Raw genomic sequence first — 27476 nt, 5'->3', positions numbered from 1 at the left:
TTTACACATAAATTCTCAAATATGGGGGTGAAAAATTACTTGCACATATAAATATCACATATCGTTAGAAAGGGTAGATTTTTCCGCGTTCTACGTTTCAATGCTCTAACTTTATTACGGCGGGAGTTATTTGCGTTTTTAGATCGAATTTTTTTAGGCTTAGCTGAAATTTAGGCACTACTTTCCTCATTAAATATATCAATAAAAAGTGAAGGAATTGTCCCAGAGCTTTCTTTTTGACGCCATTCGAAAAAGCGACCTTTTTTACTCCAGATCTAACTCGACCTTTGGTCGAAAAAATAAGCTTTTATCTCGAAAGGAAAAAAAGTTACAAGCCTTTTTAAATCAAGTTTAAGAAATCTCGATTCCATTCAGGTTGTGAACCATTTTCTTTCGCATTTTAATTCCTTAAACTTATTTTATTTTGTGTTTCCATGGTTACGCATTTAAGTCCATCTTTCTGGATTTAATTTCTTAAAAGTATTTTAATATCGTTCGTCATTGTTTGGAAGGGAAATCATGATGTTTTTTTTTATTTGTTTTTTACTCCTGATTGTAGAATATACATCACTTGACACAATTTTTATTTTCAAGGCAGACCGGGCAAAGCCGGGCAACGCAGCTAGTATTAGTATAAATCGTCTTAGTAAAAAAATATAAAAGCAATACTTTTCTTTTTGCATTCTCGTGTGACAACTTCTCTTCTTGAGTTAAAAAAATATTGTTGCATGTTTTTTTAACTTTTAGTGCAGTTTTACGCATTTCAGTGCATATCTACATGCATATTTTAATGATTTTTAGCGCATAAAATCCAAGCTCATTTATTATGTTCTATTAATTTATTAATATTTTTTCAGAATATATTGTCGCAATTTTATGCACATGAAAATAAAAACACACATGATTTTTTAAAAATAGTATTTCGATGTACATTTTACACATCATTATGATCTTATGAAAAATAAATTTTAATCATGCAAGATGCTCTGCGTCAAAAATTTAGCTTTTAGGAAATATCAAACCCTTATGCTTTTGACATCTTCCTTAAATTGATTAATAGTCCATTTCGAATAGGACTTTATTCCAAAAACGCCACTTTGCATTCAAATTTATTTGTTTCTTCATTTTTTGACTGTTAAAAATTCCGATTAACTATTTTACAACTAAAGGATACAGCAAAAGACTGCTACTCTGCTGAATGAATCATTTTGAGATGCGCCCAGCTACTTTCTTGAATGGACTAAATTGCTGTCCATTGTCCCCCGATGACAGCTGGTTAATAAGTTGACCTAATTCATTTGTCATCACTTTTTCACTGCGCTCAACAACTTTCAGGATTGCACACGCGACGTTCAATATTGTCTTCGGCTTTGTATATCATAGAACTACTTTTTTAGAAGTCCCGCCTTGCAAATGTTGAATAATGGGTGTTTCGAATATTTTGAAATAGCCATGAATAAACCCATTTTCTGTGAGGCGAATAATTAGATCAGAAAATAAAATAATTCACTTCTGAGGAACAAAGAGAAATTTAGTCAAATTATTTGTAAATATTTGAATTAATTTACAACTTCAGTTAGATACTTTTGTCTTATTTGTTACTAGTGGTATTATCCGCGAGTCAATCAACAATCAGGAATATGTGTTTTCGCAGTAGTAAACACCAATGGTTTTTTTTTTTTTTTTTTTGTCGAAAATTTGTAAATTTAAGCTCAGTTGTTTCTGTTTTATTTATTTACTAGTGGTACCCGCACGACTTTGCCCGTAGTAGAAAATTAAAACTTCATTTGGTTCGTCTGTATAGTTACAAATAATGGATGATCAATTTCTCGCCAATTGGCTATGTTCATTCGCTCTCCTATTCCACGTCATGATAATTTCGTAATTTACTCGTCCATTTTATGATAATTTTGCTTCGGAAAATGTTCTTAAAATTGAAATAGGAAAAGAACAAGATCGAATTTTCGAAATATCGCTTCGAAGTGCACACCCCCATGCTACAAACTAATGTTGTGCCAAATTTAATGAAAATCGACCGAACGGTCTAGGCGCTATGCGCGTCACAGACATCCTACAGACATCCAAACAGAGAGACTTTCCGCTTTATTATTATTATTAGTAAAGAAGATGAAACAGTTGATTTGTGAGGCAAATAATATTTTCATAGATATGCAGCCAAGTGCGTCGTTATCTTCGACTAACGACTGGTGCAATCACACAGTTTAAATGTCAAATTCTATGAAACGTAAGAAAATTAATAGTGTTTCAAATAATAATAACAATAAATATTGCTTTTTAAATAATACGTAAAATAAAGATTTGTCTGAGCATTTTGAAAATTTATAGTTTAACAAGTAATACAATTTTGTGGATGAAATAAAAGAGCATTCAATTAAAAAAGAGAACCTTCTTTCACATTAGAGGTGGTGAGAAGCAAAGGAATGTAAGTGATCATTTTCAAATTTTGAGTAAAACACGTCTAAAGATAATATCCTAGGAAGGCTTTAATTTAATTTTTTTGCAAATCATGCTGGGATAGCAGCAACTACCAGGGCTACTAGTAATATCTTTTGCCCCAAGACAGAGGAGACGTTCACCTGCTATTTGTACTGGTTTTCTCCGAATTTTTAATTTTGTCACTCATATACCTTTGCTTCTCACTGCCTCATTTATAGACAGATCAATTTCGAACATCGTAGTCTCTGACATTCCAAAATTTCTTTATTCGGCAAATTTCGTCCAACGATTTGACAAAATTATCCTCATTAACCAAATTTGGAGTTCTAGTTCGTAAAATTATCATCATCCGACGAAATTTGAAGCTCCATTCGGCAAAACTGATTATTCTGCAAGATTTGGAGTTCTATTCGCCAAATTGAGAATTTCTGTCCTCATAAAAAGTCAAGTTCGGGGCGACCCTGATTTTGACACTATAGAAAACTATGTTTAATTGCGATTTTTGTTTCACTGTCTATAAATTATTCCGTGGAGAAAGACTTACTAGAAAATAAAATCCAGAATTAAACGAGTCTACTTTCCCGTTTTAACCAACAAACGACCTTCTAGAATCTGGTCAGGGGAAGATTGGGTCCTGCAAGAGGGTGCCAACCTTGGTCTTCAAAGGGCGCAAAAAGGGGGGGGGTGGAAGTGCGAAAAAAAAGGTGCAAAAAAAAAGATTTAAAAAAAAAAACGATAGCACACAGGTTTACGAGTTTAAAGAAAAGAAAAAAAAAAGAAGGGAAGTCGCACAGGTGAGCGCAAAAAAAGGGGGGGGGGGGAGTTGCAACAAAAAATTTGAAAAATAAATTAATAAAAAAGAAAAAGGTGTTCAGACTTGAGGGCGCATGGAAGGGCAGGGCGCATCAGCCCGCGGGCCGATTCGCCTCTGAATCTGGTCAATATTCTCTAAACTATTTAACAAAAGTGTTTTTTTGCGACAAAGCTATACCTTTGTTTACATTTGATCAAACCTTTTATATATAAAAAAACTAGTATGTTGTGGCCATCACGAAACTTTCTTCTATATTTTTCTTTTTTTTTCTGATCCCTCCCCATGCTTGACAATATGCAATATTCCCAACAAAAACAAAACGAGGAAGCAATATTCCTAACTAAAACAAAATGACACATGCAAAAACTTGACGACCATCCCAATGTCTGAATTATTGTAAAAGCAAAGCAAAGAGCGAAAATTGAAAGTTACTTTAAAAGCCTTACTTGAATTAATTACAAATATTTTACTTATTAAAAAACATAAGATGGCAACAGTTAAAAATTTTAATTCATTGAGATAATATTTCCGATCATTTCCATACAATTAAAATCACGAGAAAATACGCAGACGACAATCTATTACGATTTATCTTTCTTATTGTTGCATTAATAAAACTATTTTTATTCGACAAAAAAAAAAAAAAAAAAAATCAGCACCTCTTGGAGCGATTGGAGTCAAAATTGAACCAAAGCCTGTTTACGTATGGATTCACATATATCCCAAATTTCAAACAGAACGTAGCATTACTTCTTGAGATAGGGCATTCACAATGGAAAAAAGAACGGGCGATTGCGCTACCTCTTTTTAGCTGTTGACACCCAAAATAAAATCAGTTCTTATACCCACTAAGGGCTACTTGTCAAAAAATTTTTGTTTGATTCCGTTCGTTATTTCTTGAGATACAGCAGTCACTATTCACGACAAAAAACGTTCTATAACTCAACCCCCGTTTGAGCTATTGACACCAAAATTGAATCAGCACCTGCTCCAGTTAGGGGCAACATATGGACCAAATTTTGTTTGATTCCGCCAGTTACTTCCTGAGGAATAGCAATCACGCATAACTCAAAAAACGTCCCATTGCTCCACCCCCCTTGGAGGAATTCGCGCCCAAAACTAATGGGCACAAGTTCACATAGGGGCACATATGTGTACTAAATTTCGTTCGATTTCATGCGGTAGTTTTTGTTGTAGAGCGGCCACAAAAAACTGGTCACACACAGACGTGACACACATACATACACACACACACACATACATACATACACACACACATACACACACACAGACAGACAGACATTTTCCAAAAATGGTCGAAATGGACTCGGCACACCTCAAAACGTTCGAATCCGTCAAAATTCGAAATTCGAAAATTTGCACGAATCCAATACTTTCTTCTATATATTAGATATAGAAGAAAGTAAAAACACCACTTTTGGCGAAAAATAAACAGAAAACACCCATTGTATTGGTTTCTCAAAAAATCGAATGTGCTGCTTTCTATTTCGCATTTTTTAAATGTATAGTCCCATGATTGATGCCGTGTGACTTAGATGGTCAGAGCGACGTACTAGAAACGCGAACATCTTGGGTTCAATCCCAGCCTGGATTATGTCGTTTTTCAAAGACGTTCTTTCCTCCGGTTAACCTTGATTCAAATTTCCGATAATATGCAATCTAAACTCACTGCAGGGGGTTCTGAAGCACAGCTGTACTGTGACATCAAAATCGGAAAAGAAAACGTTAAATTTAGAATGATGAATCGCAGTATCATGAAAAAAATTTTATAAGAGTTTTTTTTTTTTTGGGTGGGGCTTCAAAAAAAACTCGAAAAGCAAACTATCATTTTATTTTACACCACCATAGGCGAAAAATAAACAAACAGTTCACATTGTGAGAGTTTTTCGAAAAATTATCATTTAAAAAAATGAATTTTTAAATTACCTCAATCAAGCACGGATCAGCTAGTTCTCTTAATGGGGTCGTTTCCAAAATTTTAAAAGTTTTTTTTTTCTGTAAGAGAATGCCTAAAAACATAGGCCATAACCATTTTTTGAATAATTTGACCATTCGCAGAACGTATACATATAATATTTAATTCGCTTCTCTACCCACGTGTACTAGCAACGATATGGTTGATAGCAAGCGTACGGCGCAATTTTAATTCGCTTCTTGATTATCATAACGTGGAATCACGGCAGACAGATGCGCCAAATGCAGCATTTATGACGTCATAAAGACCACGCCTTGTTTGAAAAATCGGACATTTTAAAAAATTAATTAAAAAATAACTGTTGGGAAAATGAAAGTATTTTCTGGGTCCATGTTAATTTTTTGCTTATTCTATCAAATTCAGTGACTAAAAGTAGTACTTTTGACTGAAGGAAACAACTCCATTAGCTATGAGTGCAAGCTATATCAAACATATCTTTTTAACAGTTAAAGTTCATTTCTAAAAACATAATATGCCTCTTTCATCTGATGAACTAGATAAGTAAAAAATAAATTACCGATGGTACATAATTCGCAACTCCAGAGCTCGAATACGCTACCTTGCGGTGATTAACAATACCAACGAAAAAGGTAAACTTTCCGTTCCACGTGTTTTCTTTCTGGTAAATTACGGGCTTCAGACAGTTTGTAGTGTAATGTAAGTTCAGAGGAATAGAAAAGAAAGCTTCCCACAAACACGATGAAAAATTACTGTCATTCACTAAGCTTCAAAGAAAGTTATAAGTTCCGGCATTTGTTTGTTTTACCTTTTTCATTGCCATTAGACTGTGGCTGCAGCGCTCCTTATAGTTTATTGGAGTTGCGAATTTAAAAACTCTACTTTTTGCACACTTAGGAAAACATAGTAGAGAGCTTTTTTTCCTTTTTCTTTTTGTGTGTGTGTGTGTACTATTCAATTAAATAAATAACACGCATGGTTTATTTACTGATCTTTATTTTTGTTTGTTCATATTTTGGAAATTCTTCAAATTTTTATATGTTTAAATGTCGTACTTTGTTTATAACTGAATACTATTTTGTTCTTTATATTTATTGCGAATTTACTTTTATAGGTAAGGAAGAAGCTCGATTTTTAATCACAATCACGTCAAAGCAGTGTGTTTTGAGTTCTTTCAGTTAAAACAGAAAACGAATGAAAGGAGCGATTGTTTCTCATAATTATTACTGACTCAAGCAACTCTGGGTATTTATGCTAGTATTTACATAAAACTAATACAGTCTTATTAAACTTAGTGAAAATGTTTACTCGTAAATTTATTTCCTGTTGTTTAAAAGTTCTAAAGCAAACGCTAAATTTTACCCAACTTGGACAGTTGCGTTTTCAAATTTCTTATTTATCAGGGCCTTCAAGTGTAGCCAATTACAATAAACAAATTTCAGTATTTTATTCACCACGTACTCCTAGCAGATCATCAGAATTCCAAATGCAATCTAATTAGATGCAAGAAAGATTAACAGATTAGATACTTAAACTCGTATTTGCACTTTTGCTTTGAACGTGACGACTCCAAAACATAGGTTTTATATTAAAAAGAGTAAGTGTACTGTGTCTAGTGTCAGTTTCAGAAAACATAAACTATCAACGTGACTGGAAACTACTTCTACTCGACAAGGACGCTCATGAAAATTGCTTCATTTGTTTAAAATTTAAATTCAGTATCATATTTTAAGTTTCAATTTAGAATTACTGTTTGCGTCGTTAAACTTTTCTTTTCTAACTGTTTTATTTGTCGCCGGTCTGATTGCTATTGATAGCGTCGTTATTCGGGTGCAGAGGCGTCCCGATGGCGGGTCATGGGAGGTCACTGTGACCTGCTTCCAAAAATTTCCTTAATCGGCAAATTTTGTCTGACAATTCTGCAAAATTAGCATCATTCGGCAAAGTTTATAGTTTCATTCTGCAAACTGAGAATTTCTGCAGTCCCACAAATTTTAGCTCGGTTCACCTCTGTTTGGGGAACGTCTTTCTTGATTTGAAGAAATTATGTAATGAAACCAATGTAACAAAATTCTAACTGTCTTTATGCACACACATGTGTGTGTATAATCATGTACTAAATTACGTCATGTACTAATTTACATGGTAAATTATGGCACAGTCATAATTTACCTGCTAGCTGGGGGGGGGGGGAGGCATGACGCTTCTTAAATACCACATTAGAATTAGCAATATGTGTTGATAGGGATGTGATCACGAGTGATATGTGATCACGGGTTCTAGGAGAGAGGGGGAGAGGGATTATTTCATGGGATGTAAATGTGGTTTGTAAAAAATCATTCAATGTTAATCGGACCCATTGACTTCTACATTCTAAGGCAATGCAAACTCCTCTTTTAGACATTCGCCTGCAGAAATCACGTTTTATCAGAAACCCATGATTGAAACAGATAATTGTACATATTTTTCAATCCTCAACCTATAACCAAAAGCGATAGGAAAGCATGTGATTTCCTGGGTCAAAAGTGAAAAAAGATGTACACGGCTTTCTGACCCAAAAGCTATATTCTTCTTTGCCTCAGATACTTGAACAATACTTCCTACAATTTTCCTTTTTATAATCAGGTGTTTATTTATTTTTTCTAAAGACTTAATCTGTTTTCTCTGCTTGAGTTACATTTGTTTTTTCCTCTTAATGGGAAAAAAAATTGTTTATTGTAAAACTGATGTCATAAACGCTGAACAGCAGTATATCATTATAGCAATGCACCAAACAAGAGAGAGAGAGAGAGAGAGAGAGAGAAGAATCTCGGTTGTTATGTGTCTGAAATTGGATTGAATGTTGATGAAATCTATGATTTGCAATAAAACATGAGTTCAGAAGGAAAACGTTCTACGCCCAAGTTACGAGGTACAAATTAAAGATATGGATGTTGCGGAGAAACATTTGAAGCAGGAAACTACCCGGGAAGTTTTCTGCTCACCTTCATGATTTTTGTTTTTTAATATTTAACTCCAGATATTTTTCTTCTTTTTTCAAAAAAAAAAAAAAAAAAAATCTTCCACAAAAGAGCTCTCTTTGAGTGAAACTCTTTCAAAATAATATATCTGCAGAATTATTAACCGCCTTCCAAATGCACTCTTACAAAAATTTGGTGGCGGAAACATAAATTTGATACCAATCCACATAACGGATTTTTCTGTGGAACATGAAATTTGTACATAACTTCTAAATTAATAAAAATGGGAGTTATAACTTGTTTTACCACCAAAACTTGGGATAAACTCTATTTTACACTTTCATTGTCCGCCATTTTATTTCTACAGAGGAATTATACTTTTCATTGATTAAAACTTTATCTGTTTCTTCCCGTGCAAATCAACTTATAGTAAAAACTTTTGGTAATTTCTTTCGGGTACATTGTTTGTACTTGTGTGTTTGTTATTATTTCTGCATATTTTTGAAGCATTACTTAACTTTAAATGCTAAAACTCAGAAACTATGAACAAGATCATTCTTTAAATCTTATTTAACTTAAAACAATCTTTACCTCAGATGTTTAACTGAACTCATTTGCCGAAGATTTTAATTTTTATTTTTTCTGCTTAAAAAAGAAGTGTGAGTTTCTTTTTTTTTTCAGTAAAAAATTTCTTGTAATAGCATATTTTATTTAAAATTAAGTTTGCTCATATTTTTTATGGCCAAGAAGATGCTACTAACTTGTTTTTTTTTTGGTGTATTCTTCATTTTGCACATTTCTATATTTGCTGTAAATAAAAAAACCTTGAAAAGGTGATTTGAAATGAATGTAAAATTATAACTTTTGAAAAGATGAAATACCCAACTATAAAGCATAGAAGTTCGAAAGGAAAGAACTGTTTAGAAAAAAACTTTAAAATCGTTGTTTCAACACTTTAATGAGAAAACTTGAGTTGGCGAGTAATGATTCATTGCAGTATATTTTTAAAAGTTTTATTTTATTTTATTTAATGAGCAATCAAGAAGGCTTATTATACTCCCCAGGAAATGTGGTTTATTATTGCTTGCCAGGTAAATGTAGTTTAATCAGTTTGGCAGATTCTAGTCACATGATTCTTTTTAATTTTGTTAAATAATTCACACAGTTTTGATTTATATGTTAAAATTCATCAGAAACACAGCCCTGTTTGACACAAGAAATTCATTACTTTGTTAAGAACTGTCAAATGTTTTGAAAAGTTAAGCAGCGTTAAAATTTTGGCATAAGAAATAATACAATATTTACAACACTATCCTATTAGAGGTAAACTTTCACCACTAAAAACTGTTCACCATCTACGTCGAGCCCACTTAATGTAATATCGGTTAAAAGATCACCCCGATTAAAGTAATAAATTTTCAATGTAGGGGAAAGTGGGGTAAAACCGGGAAGTCGGGAGCAAACCGGGTACCACCTTCAAGCCCCTGTAAGCACTGCAATCGCGTGGAAAAGAGAGGGACTACCTTTCACCTTGATGAAAAAACAGCAGCCATTAAATTAGAACGCAATAGACTCGCTTCTTTGGTTTTTGTGAAAAAATTCTGTTTGAGTGTTTTTTGCTTAAAATGTTTGAACAAAGCTAAATTGATTGTACTACGTTCCTGTTTCTGCAACAGTAAAGTTATGTAGCTCTCTTTGTACAACATTTAATTACCTTCATTATCATTCTAATTAATTGCCTGTAGCGTTCTGTTAAGACATATGACGGCATTTTTTATGAAAGCTGTACGTGCGGGGCAAAACCGGGTACTACCCACATACACTGAAAGACGCAGCCAATGGAGGACAAGCGAAAAGGAAAAACCCATTTTCACGGGCTCCCCATACCAGTTTCATCTTCAGGCAACATTCGAACGAAAGAAAAAGAAAAATAATGGAAAGAAGACCGAAGATGGACGGAAGAAAAAAAAAACCTGAAAGAAAGATAAACGAATCAAAGAAAAGGCAACATTATAATGATGCCAAAAAGGAACAAACATAAAATAAAGCGTCCAAAAAAAAAAAAAAAAAAAAAAACGAAGGAGCAAGTGAGGAATGAGTCCAGTGAAGAGGATGACAATACTGCCTGCATTTACTGCAATGAGCTTTATTCGGACCCTAAGGGTGGGGAGAAATGGATTCAATGCATCTAATATCGTCGTTGGGCCCAAGAAAGCTGTTCTAGGGCCGAAGAGGAAGATAACTATTTTACTTGAGACTAGTGTCAATAGGCCTTATATTACAGCAAAAAATTAAAGGTAAAGACAACTAAATTTACTGTCAACTCATCAATACGTGTCCTTTTATACTTATTCTAGTATATTATGACAATAGTTAAGATATTTCACTAAATAAAACTAGAATTTTATGGAAACTTTAAAAAAAAATTTTCCCCATAGTAATAACATGTCTACCCGGTTTTACCCCACTGGCGGGCGCGGCAAAACCGGGTAAAATGACTTTTTTTGCAAAAAAATTAATAAAAAATGAAAAACAAAAACATTTATGGTTTTGAGACTGTGATTGCATTATTAGATAAATAGTGCATACTTTTGCAAAATTTTGTTCCTTAATGCTAAAAACTGTGATTTCTGGAAGCCTGAAAACCTTAGGGTCCCGGTTTTACCTCACTTTCCCCTACCAAGCCGTTGTAATCTGTCATTTTTATCCCGAATGATGAAATATCCTGCTTAATAGAATTATTTTTCATGACAAATTAGGTATTCGATTAAGCGAGCTCAACTGTACAATATACATGCTTTAAAATACTACATAATAGCACAACAAATTTGAAAAAATTCTGTAGATCAATGCATTTGAAAATATCCGATTTTGTTCCAAAGACAAATAATTTTGGACGCATGTTCAACAATCAGGTCAAAATAAAAGAAAAAAAAAATGGTGTGAAATTTCCCATCAACGTGTAGAAAAGAGCACTTTCGTGACTTAAAATTTGAATTTAGATCTCTTTGGATTCTTTTAAAATTCTAAGAAAAATTCCTAATGTGAATTCCTAAGCATCAACGTTTTTGGTAGGGGGCGGGGATACATAAACAATTCTATTAGTGTGCCCCCAAAGCACTTCAAAGCAGATGAACACCTCGCACACTTGCAACACACACACACACACACACACACACACAAAAACACTTTCTTGTCTTGTTGCTCCTTAAAAAATATTATACTCGTATTATCACTTAGACAATACTGCCGTGTGCAAGTAAACGGCAGTATCTGCAGAAATGAGTTTTCAAGATGTTTGGAGAAATGTGTGCCGAATTCATTATTAACCATAGGGAAATCTTGGAATTAGACGTTTTTTTCGCGCCTTTTTTTCAGCGGAAGCCAAGTAAGCAAGCTTGTACAATAAAGCTGAGTTAATGGTCCTTACTATAAGGGGTAATGGAATTTGCCAAAACAAACAACTTTAACCATGTAATGTGGGGTCGGAAAGCAAACGGCGGGTCGGGTGAGGGTGCTTGTTTCATAGAAATGGGGAATGCAATAAAGAACAAGAACAAGACCTGCTAGAGGAAGATGTACTTGTGTCCAACTAAAAAATATAGTTATAAAGTTATAAATAAAGGTGCTTTATCTTCATATCATTATTCTTGGTCTTTATTGCATTCCCATTTCTGTGACTCCCACATTGCACGGAGAAAGTTGTTTATTTCGCAATGTCTATCACCCCTTGTGGTATGGACCATTAACTTTGCAGCGCCCTGTATAGCGTTTCTAAAATGAATGAATCATTTGTAGTAACTCTATATATTATGAGATTAGACAAAAGCCTCAAAAATGGACAAAAGTATGAGGAAAAACTCAACAAATTTTGAAAATTGCCAACACATTTATAAACATATTCAGTCCCAGCAATGAAGATACAAAAATGCGTGAGCCCAAGTGAGAGTAAATATAATTTATGACGGCATAGATCACGGAAGAGGTACGCCAGGAGCACGCATGGAACAATCGTTAGCGATCTAACCCTTTGTTTCCTTACTTTCCTGATTCTTAAATGATACACCATTCAAAGTGAGATAGATTTATACTCATTTAGGAACAATATGCACCATCAGCGCATTCACGTCTCACGATTAAAGTTCCATCGCTTTCTCGATCATCAATCGCGTTTTGAGCGCAGCCTCACGAAGACATTATTATTAGGAAAGTGGCAAAACATGGTAAAAAGTTTCTCAAAAATTAGTTCATCTGAAAGTGAATCACGTATATTTCATTGAATCTCCGTTCAAAGCACTCTAATTCAGTAGTTGTAAGGGAATCACGTTTCGCTAAAAAGGTGATGGTATCTGTTGCGTTGATGTCATGATAAAGTTTCGTCAAATTAGACATTAACATTCGTTTAATGATAGTTTAAAATTCATATTGCTCGTCAGCCTACTTTTTTTTCTTCAAAGTTTAAAAATAATAATGGAAGGATGAAGAGAGATTAATATCTCGTAAAGATATCGTTGAAAAGTTACAAACTGCAAGTTACTGCCTTAAACCGGAGCAGAATTTATACAGAAGCACAATCAGATGCACACTTCTAAAAAATTCATGTGCGGCAAGTATTACTGTAAAATGAAGCGTTTACAGTAAATTTGTACGACCAAATATTACTGTAAAATTAATTATTTACAGCGCTGAAAAGTTTTACAGTAAATTTTACCTAAAGAAACAAGTGACTGCAGCGCCAATCAGTACACCACGTGGCTTATGGAGCGAAGCAAACAATTTTTTTATTCCGCTCTGTCGTCGAGCCCTAATCGGTGTTGAGTTAGAGAACCTGTCTGAGAATAGAAGGATCTCAGTTTCAGATCCCTCTGCTCGCATCTCGTCCTTCTTATTCAGCGCAACTAGCTACAGCGATCAGGTTTTCGTCTACCGTAAAATTTTACAGTGGCAATGAACTTTATGGTAAAAAGTTCTGGTAACATGAATGACAGAACTTTTTACCGTACTTCTGCTTTAGCCTCGGCTTGAGGCGTTAACTTACAACTTATTACGTAAACTTTTGCCTTCTGCTTCTGAAATGAGCTTCCCCATGCTTGCAGACTCACGCTGGTTTTCTAACTTAATTTTAACTAAAAGTGTGAAGGTAATCTCAAGTTCAATTGGGAGAACATTTGACTTCATTTCGTTATGGGTATTCGAACTGATAACCTCTAATAAAAATGAAACTGCAGAATCTGAATGGTAAGATCGGGCTTTCGATGTACCCCAGTTCGTGCACGTGACGTTCATGATACGAAGTGTACTCTGGGATGTCAATAAAAAATCTTGCGCAATAAATATTAATAACAAGTACTTAATTATATGAAAGTAGTATTTTGATCTTCTGCAGAAAAAGACCTTTTAAACTGAAAAGTTTATTCCGAAATAACTTTGTTCAAAATGGAACAAAAAATTTTCAAATCAAAGAAATAAAACATAAAAATGTGGAATTACAACTTTGTCATAATTCCACATATTTATGTTTTATTTCCTTGATTTGAAAATTTTTTGTCCCATTTTGAATCAATCAAAAAACTTTATATTCGAAAATGTCGGTAAATCTGAATCCAATTTGTAAATCCTTATCCAGCAGGCTAATTTGCTTGGGAAAAAAATCTCTGGAAAGAACGTTAAAGGAGAACATGCTGTATTTTTAATTAAAAATATGAAGTTTAAATATGCTTTTTCTAAAATATTGATTACTGCTGATTACTGTCACAATAAGAAGTAAACTTTTTATACGATTAAAACATTTGTGCGCACACTGTAGGGAAAAGTATAAAAAATTTATTATGTCAAAGGAATTTCCTTCCTGTCCAGTTAAAAATGTTACAATAGAGGAAGGGGGAAAAGGGGGGAGGATAGGAATTTAATTTAAAAAATCCGTAGAAACCTCTTGTGGAACTTAAGAGAAATCTTCTTCATAAAGAAAATTTCAACTTTAATATAATTTTAAAATGAGTTTGAACGTTTTATCAAACATTCAATCAAGGCATTTAGCTTATTAAAATATGATTCGTCTAGTTCACACCCATGCTTTTAAAGGTGATTCCAAAACTTTCCTTCGAACCACAATCATTTGACCAATTAGCTACTGAAAGATAAAATTTTAAAATGATCTTGAACTCAAGAATGAGTTTCAAAGCTAATCTTGACTTTCGTTCAATATAAATTCAAAGGTGATTCCAAAACTTTCCTTTGAGCCACAATCATTTGACCACACATTAGTTACTGAAAGAAAAAAATTTAAAATGAGTTTGAACTCAATTATGAGCTTTAAAGCTAATTTTGACTTTCGTTCAAGTTAAATTTAAAGGCGATTCCAAAACTTTCCTTTGAGTCGCAACCATTTGACCAATTAGCTATTGAAAGATAAGTATTAAAATTATCTTGAACTCAATTATGAGCTTCAAAGCTAATTTTGACTTTCGTTCGAGTTAAATTTAAAGGCGATTCCATAGCTTTCCTTTGAATCACAAACATTTGAACAATTAGCTGCTGAAAGATAAAATTTTAAAATGAGCTTCCACTCAATTATGAGCTTTAAGGGGTTCGGAACACATTTTGAAAAATAAATAAATAAATAAACAGTTTAGAGTTTTAATTTTTATTTCTTGCACTGATTCATCATTTATTTAATACGCAAAATCATACTATAAATATGAAAAAAATGTACTTAAATTTAATAATTAAAAAAATTAGTTGCTTTAAATTGCTAAAACTCAAAATATTCTTGATCAATTTTCAAATTATTTTCAAAACATTATCTAACAATATCTAAGCTTTAATTTTTACTCGGCGATTTGAAAAAGAATAATTCAATAAAAAATAAAAAATATTTCAAAAAAAGTTTCGAAAAATTCAAAGATACCTTTAAAAAAATCATATTTTTTGCTGTAAACGTTTTTTTTTTTTTTAAGTTGCCAAAGAAAAATTAAAGTAAACGGTTTGATGAAGATATACTCCAAATTTCATTACTTTATCTTTATCAGTTCTTGACTTATAAGAGTTTGAATACTAAAAGTCGGGAAAAATTGCATCATGGAGAAAACCGCGTTTGAAGTTTTAAAGTTAAATATTAATTAAATGCATGCAATAAAAATAGTTATATCTTTCGTTCTAATTAAGATAGAGACAAGATTTAAACGTCCTTTTAAGCAGAACAAAACGGAAAAGTTTTTTAAATGATGGAAAAAAGAAAACAAAATGCAAAATTTGACGATTTTTGTGTCCAAGACCCCTTTAAAGCTAATCTTGAATTTCGTTCAATTCATCGCATCTCCGAAGTGATCAAATACAACGTATATACACTTGTAATCTTCCTCCTACAAGATGTTTTATCACATTTGTTGCGTGATATCCAGCACATATTCTCTCTTAAATACTGTGATAACATCTGTTTTACGGCTAAGTACACCGAGATGATTCTTTATTGTTCTTCTTAGAAAAGTTAACTTTCGATCAAGTCTCTGATTAACGTTTGTGGTTTTCATTGTTGCATTTGGTGCCCGTTAAGTTGCGAAGAATACTGTACTAAAAGAAAGGAATTCGTGTCGTTTTTGCCTCATTTGTCATGGAAAATATTTCTTTTCCAAGTATATGCGTATAAACACACACAATTGTTAACTGTTTCATAATTTGTAAAATTCTGCACAAAAAAAGAAAAAGAAAGAAAGAAAAATGAGAGAATTTCGATAATGTCTTCAATTTTCAGTTTCAAGAAATCGATAAAAACAAGTTATTAATAATAAGAAACTCTGTCCAGAACTAAACAAACCCACTTTTCCGTACACTAACATTGACATTCTAGCATCTAGTCAATATTCTCACTTAGCTAACTGTGCAAATCTGTCAAACATACTTTTTTAGCTTTTAAAGTTGATTTCTAAAAACGTAGTATACTTGTCTCCTGATGAAATAGATACGTAAAAAATAAAATAAGCAAAGAAATAAAGTAGCAGCCCCTTTTAAACGATGCAACTAGTATATATTGATTTCCCGTTAAATTTTATCGTTAAAAAAAAAGTACGAGAAGTAAAAAGCAAATAAAAATAAATACCTTTTATTTTTTTTTAAATCGCTTTGTTTTTTTGGGGGGGGGGGGGAGAAACAAAGCGCCTCGCCAAAAATTTAAAAAAAAGTATACTTTAAAAATAAATAAATAAATAATAAAATGTCCTCTCAAACGAAAAATTTTCTTCAAATAATAATCGTAGGTTTTTGTAAATAACAATGTTCGAAGAAAATTTTCCTTTCTCTTCGGGATTTCTATCTGCCCTAAATTTCCTCGTAGGTGCTACAGTACAGTTTCTTTGAACGGTTCAAAATTGAACAAAATATTGTTTAATAGAAAAAATCTTTTCTTTACATGTTCTTCATCTAGAGCTTTTTCCCACAAGATGTTTTTGAAACCAAATTCGCCTTCAATTTTGGGATTTATATTTGCCTTAAACTTCCCTGTAGGCTTTAATTAATTTTAAGTTTTTTGAACTGTTCAAAATTGAGCAAAAAAAAGGTCAAATCAAAAAATGAAATTTAGGAATAAAGTGTCCTCGCTATCTTTCATACAAAACATTTTTTTTTCGAATCGGACAATTCACTAAAGAGTTAATTGTGGGGGGGGGAGCAGACCGTGAAACAGGAAACCCGACAGACACACATTTTCAACATCTCAAAATTTTACTTTCAATTTTTTTATTATTCGATATTTATTTGTATTTTAATTATTTTTGACTCTTTTGTTTTGTTTTTAGTGATATCTTTAAGATGCATTAATCCTTTTTTCGAGCTTTTTCTACTTCTTTCTCTTAATTTTACGGAAAGCAGGCTAAAAATCGAAATACCATATCTCGTAGATTGAACATTGACGCAATCGCAGATAAGTATGACGGAATCAAAATGTTAAAATGACCAATTCCCAACTACGAGTCCTCGAGTCCTTGGGTTTGCTACTCCTACCCATGTACTCTAAAATGAGTCCAACTCCGACTCCACAGGCTTGGCAGAAATGCAGACTCGGAAGGAAAATGACCAACTTCAACTCTTAGAATTTTAAAGCCTTCGACTCCTTACTCCGGCTTTTTTTTTTTTAACCTCAAAATCAGTTCAACTCCGAATGAGTAGCCCTGGTTTTAATGTTGAATATTGATTGTTGAGAAGATTTGTTTATATTTTCAGTTTAAAGTTTTAATTCATTTTCTTCATTTTTGGCAACGGAAAGGAAAAGAAAATTTAGAGTGTATTATGTTTTAACAGAAAGAAAGAAATGTGCAGACGAGTTATCATTGAAGAAAATTATTGACTGAAAAGAATCTTTTATTATTTATTCATTTACTTTTTGATATTTATTTATTTAATTAATATTATTTATTTATTTATTTATTTGAATTGTTGCAAGGGTGAAAAGTGAAACCCGAGGCGCTTTTTTTTACTCAAAAGAGCTACAAACGGGGGTTTTATACATAAAATGTACTTGTTTTGATTTCCTTTTCCGTTGTTTCTTTCTTTTTTTTTTGAAAACAAAGAACTTTTTATGTAAAAAGATAAATTTGCTGCATTGTTGAAAAGGTGCTGCTATTTTATTTGTTCGTTTGTTTATGTTTTACGTATCTATTTCATCAGATGAGAGATACATATTTTGTTTTTAGAATTCATGGCTTTAAATGACAAAAAGTTATGTTAGACACATTTTGCAGTCTTAGCTTGTTAAGCGAATATTAGTTAGATTCTAGAAAGTCGAGGTTGATACTTGATATACGATAAAGTAGGTTCATTTAGTTCTGGATGGAAATTCTATAGTGATGTAATTACAATGATACGAGAAAATGGAGCATAATTTGTCAAATCTATGTCAGAAACGCATCGATTTTTAGAGTTACGTTACTGCTGTATTTATTCTATAGTGATGATCTGCCGTGGGCAGGTAAAAAGCAGTAACTACAAATTTTTCATTTTTTAAATGCATTTTCGTCATCTTTGTATGTTAGCTTTATGGTACAGGCTTGCTTATTTGGTTTCCGCTGGGGAAAACGTGCAAAAATCGTCTAATTTCCACAGTTAGTATAGAATCTGAAATGCGTTTCTTCAAATATTTGAAAACCTCATTTCTGCAGGTACTGCCAGTTACCTGCCCACGGTACAATTTCACTTTAACCTGTGCTAGTTTTCACTTAACATTTTGTTTACGTGACACATTAACAGCCCGGAACACTGTTAAAAAATACTGTGTTATATTGTAGCAAATAATATAACCTGAGGTTTAAATGAAGGGAATCACGGAAGCGAAACAACAAGGAAAAAATTTATCCACGCCTCTCTAATCTTCAACCCTTCAGGATGCGCGAAAAGTAAGGTTGTGGACCTACGCAGTGAGGGTCAAAGCTACAAAGGTCATTCCGAAGAGTAGTTACAATTACAGTTAGAAAAAAAAATGCATTTCCTCTAATACTTTCACTGTGAGATTCACGTGTTCGCACGCATGAAAGACCACGACGTTGAGCTTTGGTACTTTTCCAGACGTTCCAAATAGACCACGACTGAAAGGACGGTATCTGGGTCAGGTGTAGGGAGACATCGAAGTTCTTTTTCTAGACTTACATCAATGATGTGATCGGTCACTTTCACTTTGGGTTCCGACTTTTCTTTCTGTCCTTTTGTTTACAAACTTTCCAATGAAGAGCATTGTAAAACTGTGTCAAAGTCTCCAAGTTTTGCTATCTATGAGAATGCGACAATTCAAAGAGCACCTGTAACACTTGCGATGGATTCCCTTTGTTCTTCAATAAATGGCGCTTCTGCGTTGCACAAGGGGATGTCTGATACCTTTAACATTAATGGTATTCAATCAGCCAAATGAATGTGGAATTAGCGATTCTGTTTTGAAATTCAGGCCAACAGCAGCGGAACAGTCGTCACATTGTTCTGACTGCTCAAGTATTCATTACATTTGCATGCATACTTATCCATACCACAAACTTTTGTTTTGTTTTATGCTAACATTGTCTTACATGCATTTAGTTGGAACGTTTTGTTAAACTCGTTTACTTTCGTTCTTTGGTCGTCTACTAACTATCTTTCGAAACGTTGCTTAAATGATAATGAGGATTCAGATGCAATCAATATAAAGCTACAGATTGGTAAATCTCACACGATTTAAGAAATGCAATAAGTTTTGAGAGTGACCACTAGGGATGCGCCGATTAATCGGCCATAATCGGCCACTTTGCCGGTTGTTTATAATCGGCAAAATTTTTCCGATTAATCGGTGAAGAAAATATTATCTGAAATAATTTTTTCAAGTGTACCTTCAACAAAAAACTAGGATGAATTCATTTGTTAAGAATAAATAAATGTTATTTTATGCTAACATTATTGTACCATGTAGTACGAAAGCGTACAGAGTAAAAACAAAACAAGTATTAGTTCAGAGGTTGCGTGAAACAGATTGAAATATTAAAGAATAACCCTAATAGCTGATATTCACATGACACTAGAAATTATGATCATGAATAATTTCCAGGACTTTTGAATGGCTTTGCGAAAAGCATGAGTAAAAAAATCCCTCTTTCCTCTCTAACCACCACTTGCCTTGCAGCTACTTTTGTTATGTTTTTTATGTTACATATTTATTTTTTGAGGGACAAAAACATAACAGAAATTAACAAATGTGTATACTGCAACCTTCCTAAAACTCTCTTCTACGAAAAAGAAAAAGCTTCCTAATGCTTTTGTCTTAATTCTTAAAGAAAATCCGGATCATTTCCTTTATGTTATGAACTATGCATATGGTTGCTTCATGCATCTTACAACACGCTCTTTAAATTATTAATTTTTGACTCAACAAAAAATATTTTTTTTTTATTAAATATGATTTGATTAAAAAATTGTATAGATACTTTTTATTATTATTATTATTATTATTATTATTATTATTATTCGATGTGGTTATTTTTCTATACCAATTTTAAGAACAAAATTATCATAAGATGGACGAGTAAATTACGAAATTATCATGACGTGGAACCGTAACATGGGCACAAGCCAATTGGCGAGAAAATTCACCACACATTATTTGTAAATAGACAGGCGAAACAAAAGACCTTTTAATTTTTTATTACGGGCAAAGCCGTGCGGGTATCACTAGTACCAAATAAGTCAACAATACTTTTTATTTGTAAAAATGTGTCAAGCTTCAGGACGCATTTTAATTAATTGTACTAAACAGAATCGTTAATAGCAGTTTGTAAATCATTTGATGAAGCTCTCTCAATGGCTTAATGACCTTTATATATCCAAAGTGAAAGTTGAAATCTAGTCTGTTAGCGGAAATTAATTTTTTTTTTTTTTTGCTTTTTTGAATGACATTTTGAAACAGCAATCTAGCTGGTTTAAAAAGGCGTAAAATTGCATGCCACATGTAATCTTGCTTTTTAAGGCTATAAAAAATTACTATCGATTTGAGTTAATTACATCAATGTTAGTTAAAATGCAGACGTAAATTTAAATGACATTGTACTTTTTTTATCACGTTTTATTTCAAAATAATAATAATAATAATAATAAATTTTAAAAAATGAAATATATACATCTTCGTGCCTTCTTTATTTTCGATTTTATTTTCGTTTCCACTGCAGAACTATTTTTGATGTTTTGTCTTTAAAATTGAAAAATAACACTTTTGATTCCTTTTGACAAACAATGTTTCAACAACATCAGCGTTTTTCTGCTTTAGAATTCGTATTTTTTCCTCGGTTAAATGCTTTCAATATGTTTTATTATTCTTACACTTATTTTCATCCATTTGCATCAGGCTAGAAAAACCACTGCTTGTTAGTCATGTTTCTTCCCTCAATCGATGTTGTTTAAGCATTTGTTATAAACTGATTTTCTACAAGATTCTGATGAAAGCTTCGATGCGTATCTGGATTAGCGAAACATCTTACTTTAGTGTGTACTTCGTTTTAAATTTTTTTTACAGTAGCCTCGTGAAAATAATTTTTCCTTCTTTCTAGATGTGTAAGCTGATGAAGAAGGTGTTTTCCGTTCAAGAACATTGCTGACTTGAGATTAAAATAGTGTTTTTTATGTGGTCATAATAGCAAGATTTCAGAGTTGAATGATAAATGAATGTTTCCTCGATTTCTAAATACTGCCCAGGGCAGGTAGATAACAGCATTAAGAAAAAAAAAAAAAGTTTTTTTTCGTTTTTTTTTTTTTATTTTATTTTTTATTTTTTTTGCATTTGCTAATTTATTTCAGTTCTTTTGCAAAACCCGTTTATTTAGTTTTCTCTAAAAACAAAGCATTTGTTTTTACCAGTGGTCTGACTTCCAATTTCAATATTTCATTGAAATTTGTGAGAAACCAAAAAAACTTTTCTCCAAACTATTACAAAAAAAAAAAAAAAGAAAAAAAAAAAAAAGAAAAGAAAACTGGAATGTATCGTCGAAAATATTTTTTCAATAAGCTTATTTTCCGCATGGAGGTAAACTATAGCAATCTCTTTTAAATTAAAATTATTTAAGCATGGACATTATCAGCAATTAAGGTAAAGGCACCAGTAGTGGCCACTTTAAGGTTTATACTTTAAAAATAAGGATTCTAGGGGTTCCAGTGGATTCAAACTTGCAGGAGGTAGACCTCAGACTATAGTGTATTAGGCAGTTCAAGGAGAAGTAGGTAGAGCATCATGGAAAATTGTTATAAATTATTTAGTATGGTCGTCTGGATTGTTCATGTTTTTTCAGCTGTCTTCTAACGCTTCTCCATAACAAGGTATAAAAACATTTTGCTGTATTATGAATAGAACAATGCTCAAAATAATATTTTTAGAGTTGTAACCATGTTATGAAATGTAAAAGATCATGTTCGGAACGTTTTCAACTCGAAATAGTTGCTTTTTTGGCTGACAGTTTACCCGGCCACTACTGTACTAAAAAAGTTGGGAAATTTAAAAGTGGCCACCGAGTGGCCACTACTGAATCAGGAAGGTTTTTCATAAATCAACTCAATTTTCCTTTTAATAGGATGTAATCTCTTAACATAAAAACCTGTCTCATTTCTGACTTAATATTATTGTGTGATCTAGTAGTGGCTACCCGGTGGCCACTTCAAAATAGCAATATGGCCACTACTGACTCATGTACATAGTGCAATGGCCACTGATGAATCAAATTTGAGGTTTGAAAAAAACTAAACAAATTGACATTCTGGCACTTTAAAAAATAAGACGATTAAAGAAGAGAAGGTTTAGAATATGCTCATTAAGTTTCAAATATGGTAATTGATATTGTAGGCCTACAGTTTAAAAAAGTCAGAAAAATATGCTTCACTGTGGCGACTGCTAATGCGTTTACCTCTTCTATGGACAGGTCCGGATTACTCAACAGGCCATCCCCTAGATCCATACGCCCTGGCCTAGGGGCGCATATCGGGGGGGGGGGGGATTATCAAATAGCTTGTTGGTAAAAAAAAAAAAAAAAAAACAGGAATTTGGTGCTAGTACATATAGAGGACAAAAATTCTACTAGAACCGAGAGAGCAGAGAGAGATTGCAACCTGCTTGCTGAGCAGGTAAAAAAATGAAGGGGGAAGGGCATAATGCTTAATCGAAGTAATCCCTTTTCTAAGCAAAGCAGATAATTTTTAATTTCTTATTAGATTTAAGCAATCATTTCTTGAAAATACAGATTTTCTTAAGGTAAAACACTTATTAGAAGTAAGTCACACACAGTAAAATTAGTAAAAGCCGTGATATATAAAATTCTTAGTTATAACACTTGTTTATGGAACAATTTTTCTCTTGGAAGTCTGTAAATCATGTCAGTAAGTACGTGTTTTGCAATTTATAATCTATTGATTCATATTTATTTATGACTGCTAATAGTCAGGGACGCCCAAAATTCAAATTTTTGGGAAGGGGGGAAATTATCAGTTTACCGGATAAAACTTCAAAGCTTACCGAATAAAAATAGGAGCATGCTACTTATACAGTAAAACCTCGCTACAACGCTATCCGATACAACGATAAATCCCTCTACAACGATAATATTTCGTGGTCCCGGTGAACTCGCATAGGAATTAATGTTATCCTCCTCTCAATATTGCGATATTCTCTACAGCAATAAACCCCTGTAAAGCGATGTTTTTTTAAGTTTTCAACCCCTCTTTATTACGATAATTTGGTTTTCAAGTACAGTAAAATCCTGAAAGTAACCCCTCCTATTTTCAAAAAAAAAAACTTAAAACTTTATTTTTTCTTTAAAAATGGTTAGCTCTAAGTTTCGCGCTACATTATAAACAATGCGTTTCCAAAATGGCGTCGCGCTGGAGATAGTTTATTTTCACAAGCCAAAACAAAAATGCACCTTCCAAAATAAATAAAAAAGCAGTACAATCGTATAAATTTCTTTTGCAACACATATGAACAAAAAGAAAAGGCGCCCTTGTATAAAAAGGCGTCTAGACCAAAGGAATAAAGAGCTGAAACCATCCTTCCTCCCCCCCCCCTGAGATTGTTCTTTTATTTTGTTTAAACCACAGTGTTTTTTTTTTCTTTTTTGGGAAAAGAAAACATGCACATGGAGAGGGGAACTAAACATCTAAAAATGCTTGCCAAATAAAAAAACAGAAAATGTTCAATTTTTTTTTTTTTTTTTTGAGTGAGTGGCAAATGAAGATGATCCGAAAAGGTGTAACATTCCCATCTGATTACGTCATCACTGTCACATGATCGACGAAAACGGAAGATTTGATTTTATTCACTAGTGTATTTTTCCCTAAGATGGCAGGGAGAAAGCAAATTTCATTTCAAGATAAACTCAACGTCATCATCGATATTGATGATGGAATGAAGCAGGTTGATGCAGCTAAGAAATATGGATTATCTCAATCTACAGTTGCAACGGTCCTCAAGAAGAGGAAACATATTGAAGATGCTGTGAGATCAAATTCAGTTAATCCCAAGCGAAAACGACTAAAAGTCGCGACTAATGAAAAGATTGATGCTGCCGTCCTGAAGTGGTTTCAAGAGATGAGGGCAACAAATATCCCAATAAATGGACCCTTGTTATGTGCACAAGCACGGAAATATGCAGCAATGCTAGGGAACGAAACTTTTAAAGCTAGCAATGGTTGGCTAATGCGTTTTCGGGATCGCCACGGAATCACTTTCCAGGAAATTCACGGAGAGAAAAAATCTGCTCCGATGAATGAGGCAAAGGCCTGGAGACAAGAGAAGATGAAAGAAATTCTTCAAAAGTATGCACCAGAAGACATTTATAACGCTGATGAAGCTGGGCTGTTTTTTCAACTCCTCCCTGATAGAACATTGGCGTTTAAGGGTGAAAAGTGTCACGGCGGGAAGAAATCAAAACAAAGATTGACTGTTCTTCTGTGTGCCAATAGTACAGGAACACATAAAATTCAACCTCTTGTTATCGGCAAATCTTTGAAGCCAAGGTGCTTCAAGAATGTGAGAAGTCTTCCTGTGGAATATAAAGCCAATAAAAAGGCTTGGATGACGTCTAAATTCTTTTCTGAATGGTTGCTGAAGTTAGATAAGGAAATGAAGAAGAGGAAGAAAAAAATTGCATTGTTGATTGATAATTGCTCCGCTCACACCTCAATTCCAAAACTACAATGCGTTTAAATTGTTTTTTTTCCGGCCAACTGCACTTCCATATTGCAGCCACTCGACATGGGCATAATTAAATGTTTTAAAGGATACTATAGGAAACGTTTGGTAGAATCGATACTTCTGGAGATTGAAAATAAAGTGGAAGACCCTTTTAAAGCTGTAAATGTTAAGGACGCATGTGACTTTATTGCTGGAAGTTGGTGGGCAGTAACAGAGAAAACCATTCTGAATTGTTGGAAAAAGGCCGATTTAGGTGTCTTAGAAGATAAAATGTTATCTGATTGTGATGAAAATTCCTCAGACTGTGATATTTTATATGTTGAGGAAATAGTTTTGAATCTCCAAACATCTGTGTCCCAACTCGAGGAAAAAACGGGCAAAAAATATGGAGTGAACGTGGATGATTATTTGACAGCGGATGACGATCTTACTGTTTTCGCAGGAGTTACTGATGAAGAAATTCTCTCTGAAATTACTGGTGAGATGGAACGTAGTGGAGAAGAAGACGATGAGGAGGAAGAAGAAGATGATGATGATGATAATACGAGTCCATCACAATCCTTATTGTCGACCCAGGAAGCACTTCAATCAGTCAAATCTCTGCGGACATTTTTTTCAAGTCTTCCATCCACAAATGAGGATCATTTTCGTGCTTTGGACTCAATGTATACCTTGTTGGTTGACTTAACAGTCAAAAAAGCGGCCAAACAAACAAAAATATTGGATTTTTTTCAATAAAAACGGATTTGAGGTATGTTTACGAGCTTATTTTCGGAATTTATTTCAATTGATAGTAATATTTAATCATAATTAACACCTTGCCAATAAATGTATTACAAATATACTATATATAAAAACATTTACACCTAGGTAATGCATATACTATAACATTTAAATAAAAAAAAAACTATTGTATTATCAAAATATATAGGCCCTCGATATAACAATATATCCCTCTACAACAATATATTTCTTTGGTCCCCAAAATATCGTTATAGCGAGGTTTTACTGTAGTAATTTTCTAAATTATCTGTGACTAGCAATAATTTAGTAGTTACTAAAATTATGTTTACAATAAATATCATAAATAATCAGAAAAAAATAAAATATTAAAGTATTTAAAAAATAATTTACCGGACAATACCAGATATTTACCGCCAAAGTTTTATGATAGGTTACAAATGTTGTAAAATATCCGAATTTGTGAAATCTGTAACATTTACGGACTTTTTAAAAATTTTACCTTTTTTTAAAAATTTTACCTTAGAAAATTCTCTGATTTCTGTATTTTATCGATGTACATAACGTCCGTAATCAATTCTTCAGACCAATTTTATTTTCTAAAATCTTCATTAACTTAAGACATAGCTGAGAATTAATGATACTTTTTATGAGTCTCTTGAATCAGCACGGATGACTTAAAATTTTTGCATCGAATGCAATCGGCAGTATTAGAAGTCTAAAAGTCCTCAACTACACAATAAGACATATAAGGAGGGTTAAAAATAATACTAAATACATAATTATAAATGTCCAAAAGGTAAAATCACAAGGAAAAGAAAAATGAGCAAGCATTAAAGAAGCGGATGCAATCGGATTTAGAAATGTGTGAAAAATTGGGATTAACACGTAATAGCGTAAAAAATGGCCAAGATGCGTAAGTTTAAGCTAATGTGTAGAATCCGATAAATATGCATGTTCTTGAACTCGAAATCCATGACCAATTGCCAATTCCCATGATTTTTGAGCACTTTTTGCCGAAAATCATGACTTTCCATGACCATTTTTGAACATAGCCGAAATCCATGACTCACTAAGTGCATGGACACCCTGCCTTTAGTAGTATTGAAAACTTATGCTGCCAATTTCGTATATCCATTGATCCGCCTATGTATTTACAAATAATGTATGGTAACTTTCTCGCCAATGGGCTTGCCCATGTTACGGTTCCACGATATGATAACTTGATAATTTGCTCGTCCATTTTATGATAATTTTACTCGGGAAAATGTTCTTAAAATTGAATAGAGAAAGAACAAAATCGAATTTTCGAAAAATCGCTTCGAGGTGCACACCCCCATGCTACAAACTAACTTTATGCCAAATTTCATGAAAATCGGCCGAACGGTCTAGGCGCTATGCACGTCACAGACATCCAGACAGACAGAGATCCAGATATACAGACAGACAGACTTTCAGCTTTTTTATTAGTAAAGATGATTTCGTAATGGTAATAATTATTCAGTTCATACTTACCAAAGTTCATATGCAGAATACTTAAAAAGTACATTCATTTTCTTTTACTGTTTTTTTTTTACATTAGCGTACAAAAAATACAAATACAAATTTTCTACTAAAAACTCTTTATTTTATCCCAAGTACGTATCTACTTTGAAGAAAGAAATGTACAATAAAAATGTCATTAATTATATTGGTACTTACTGTAACTATCATATTGAATCAATTTTATCCATCAGTTATTTGAATTTAAAGTGAGTAATGCAAATTCTAAGGAAAGGATGTCAGATGGCCACTACTGACTCATGCACGTGGCCACTACTAAAAATCTCAGGTTTTGGAGTGGCCACTATTGGATCAAATTTGAAGTTTGGGAAAAAA

The 27476-nt window shown here is 33.0% G+C and overlaps 2 protein-coding genes across 2 annotated transcripts; both read left to right on the top strand.

Annotated features, from left to right (window-relative positions):
- Positions 1–24002: 24002 nt before the first annotated feature.
- On the top strand, positions 24003–24732 carry LOC129226100 (tigger transposable element-derived protein 6-like). Its single transcript, XM_054860696.1, is given in 2 exon segments — positions 24003–24521; positions 24523–24732. Coding segments are annotated over 2 exon segments (600 nt in total). The 3' UTR covers positions 24604–24732.
- A 185-nt stretch (positions 24733–24917) lies between these two features.
- On the top strand, positions 24918–25595 carry LOC129226890 (tigger transposable element-derived protein 6-like). Its single transcript, XM_054861519.1, has one exon. The coding sequence runs from the start codon at positions 24918–24920 to the stop codon at positions 25593–25595; it is 678 nt and encodes a 225-aa protein (XP_054717494.1).
- Positions 25596–27476: the final 1881 nt, after the last annotated feature.

Source organism: Uloborus diversus, chromosome 7, assembly GCF_026930045.1.
Source record: "Uloborus diversus isolate 005 chromosome 7, Udiv.v.3.1, whole genome shotgun sequence".
Classification (NCBI taxonomy): Eukaryota; Metazoa; Arthropoda; class Arachnida; order Araneae; family Uloboridae; genus Uloborus; species Uloborus diversus.
Note: the sequence above shows the minus strand (reverse complement) of the source record. Positions and strands in the feature narration are given on the sequence as shown.

Bases quoted from the DNA above. Each gene is read 5' to 3' on its own strand.
- LOC129226890 (XM_054861519.1), top strand. From the start codon at position 24,918: ATGGGCATAATTAAATGTTTTAAAGGATACTATAGGAAACGTTTGGTA.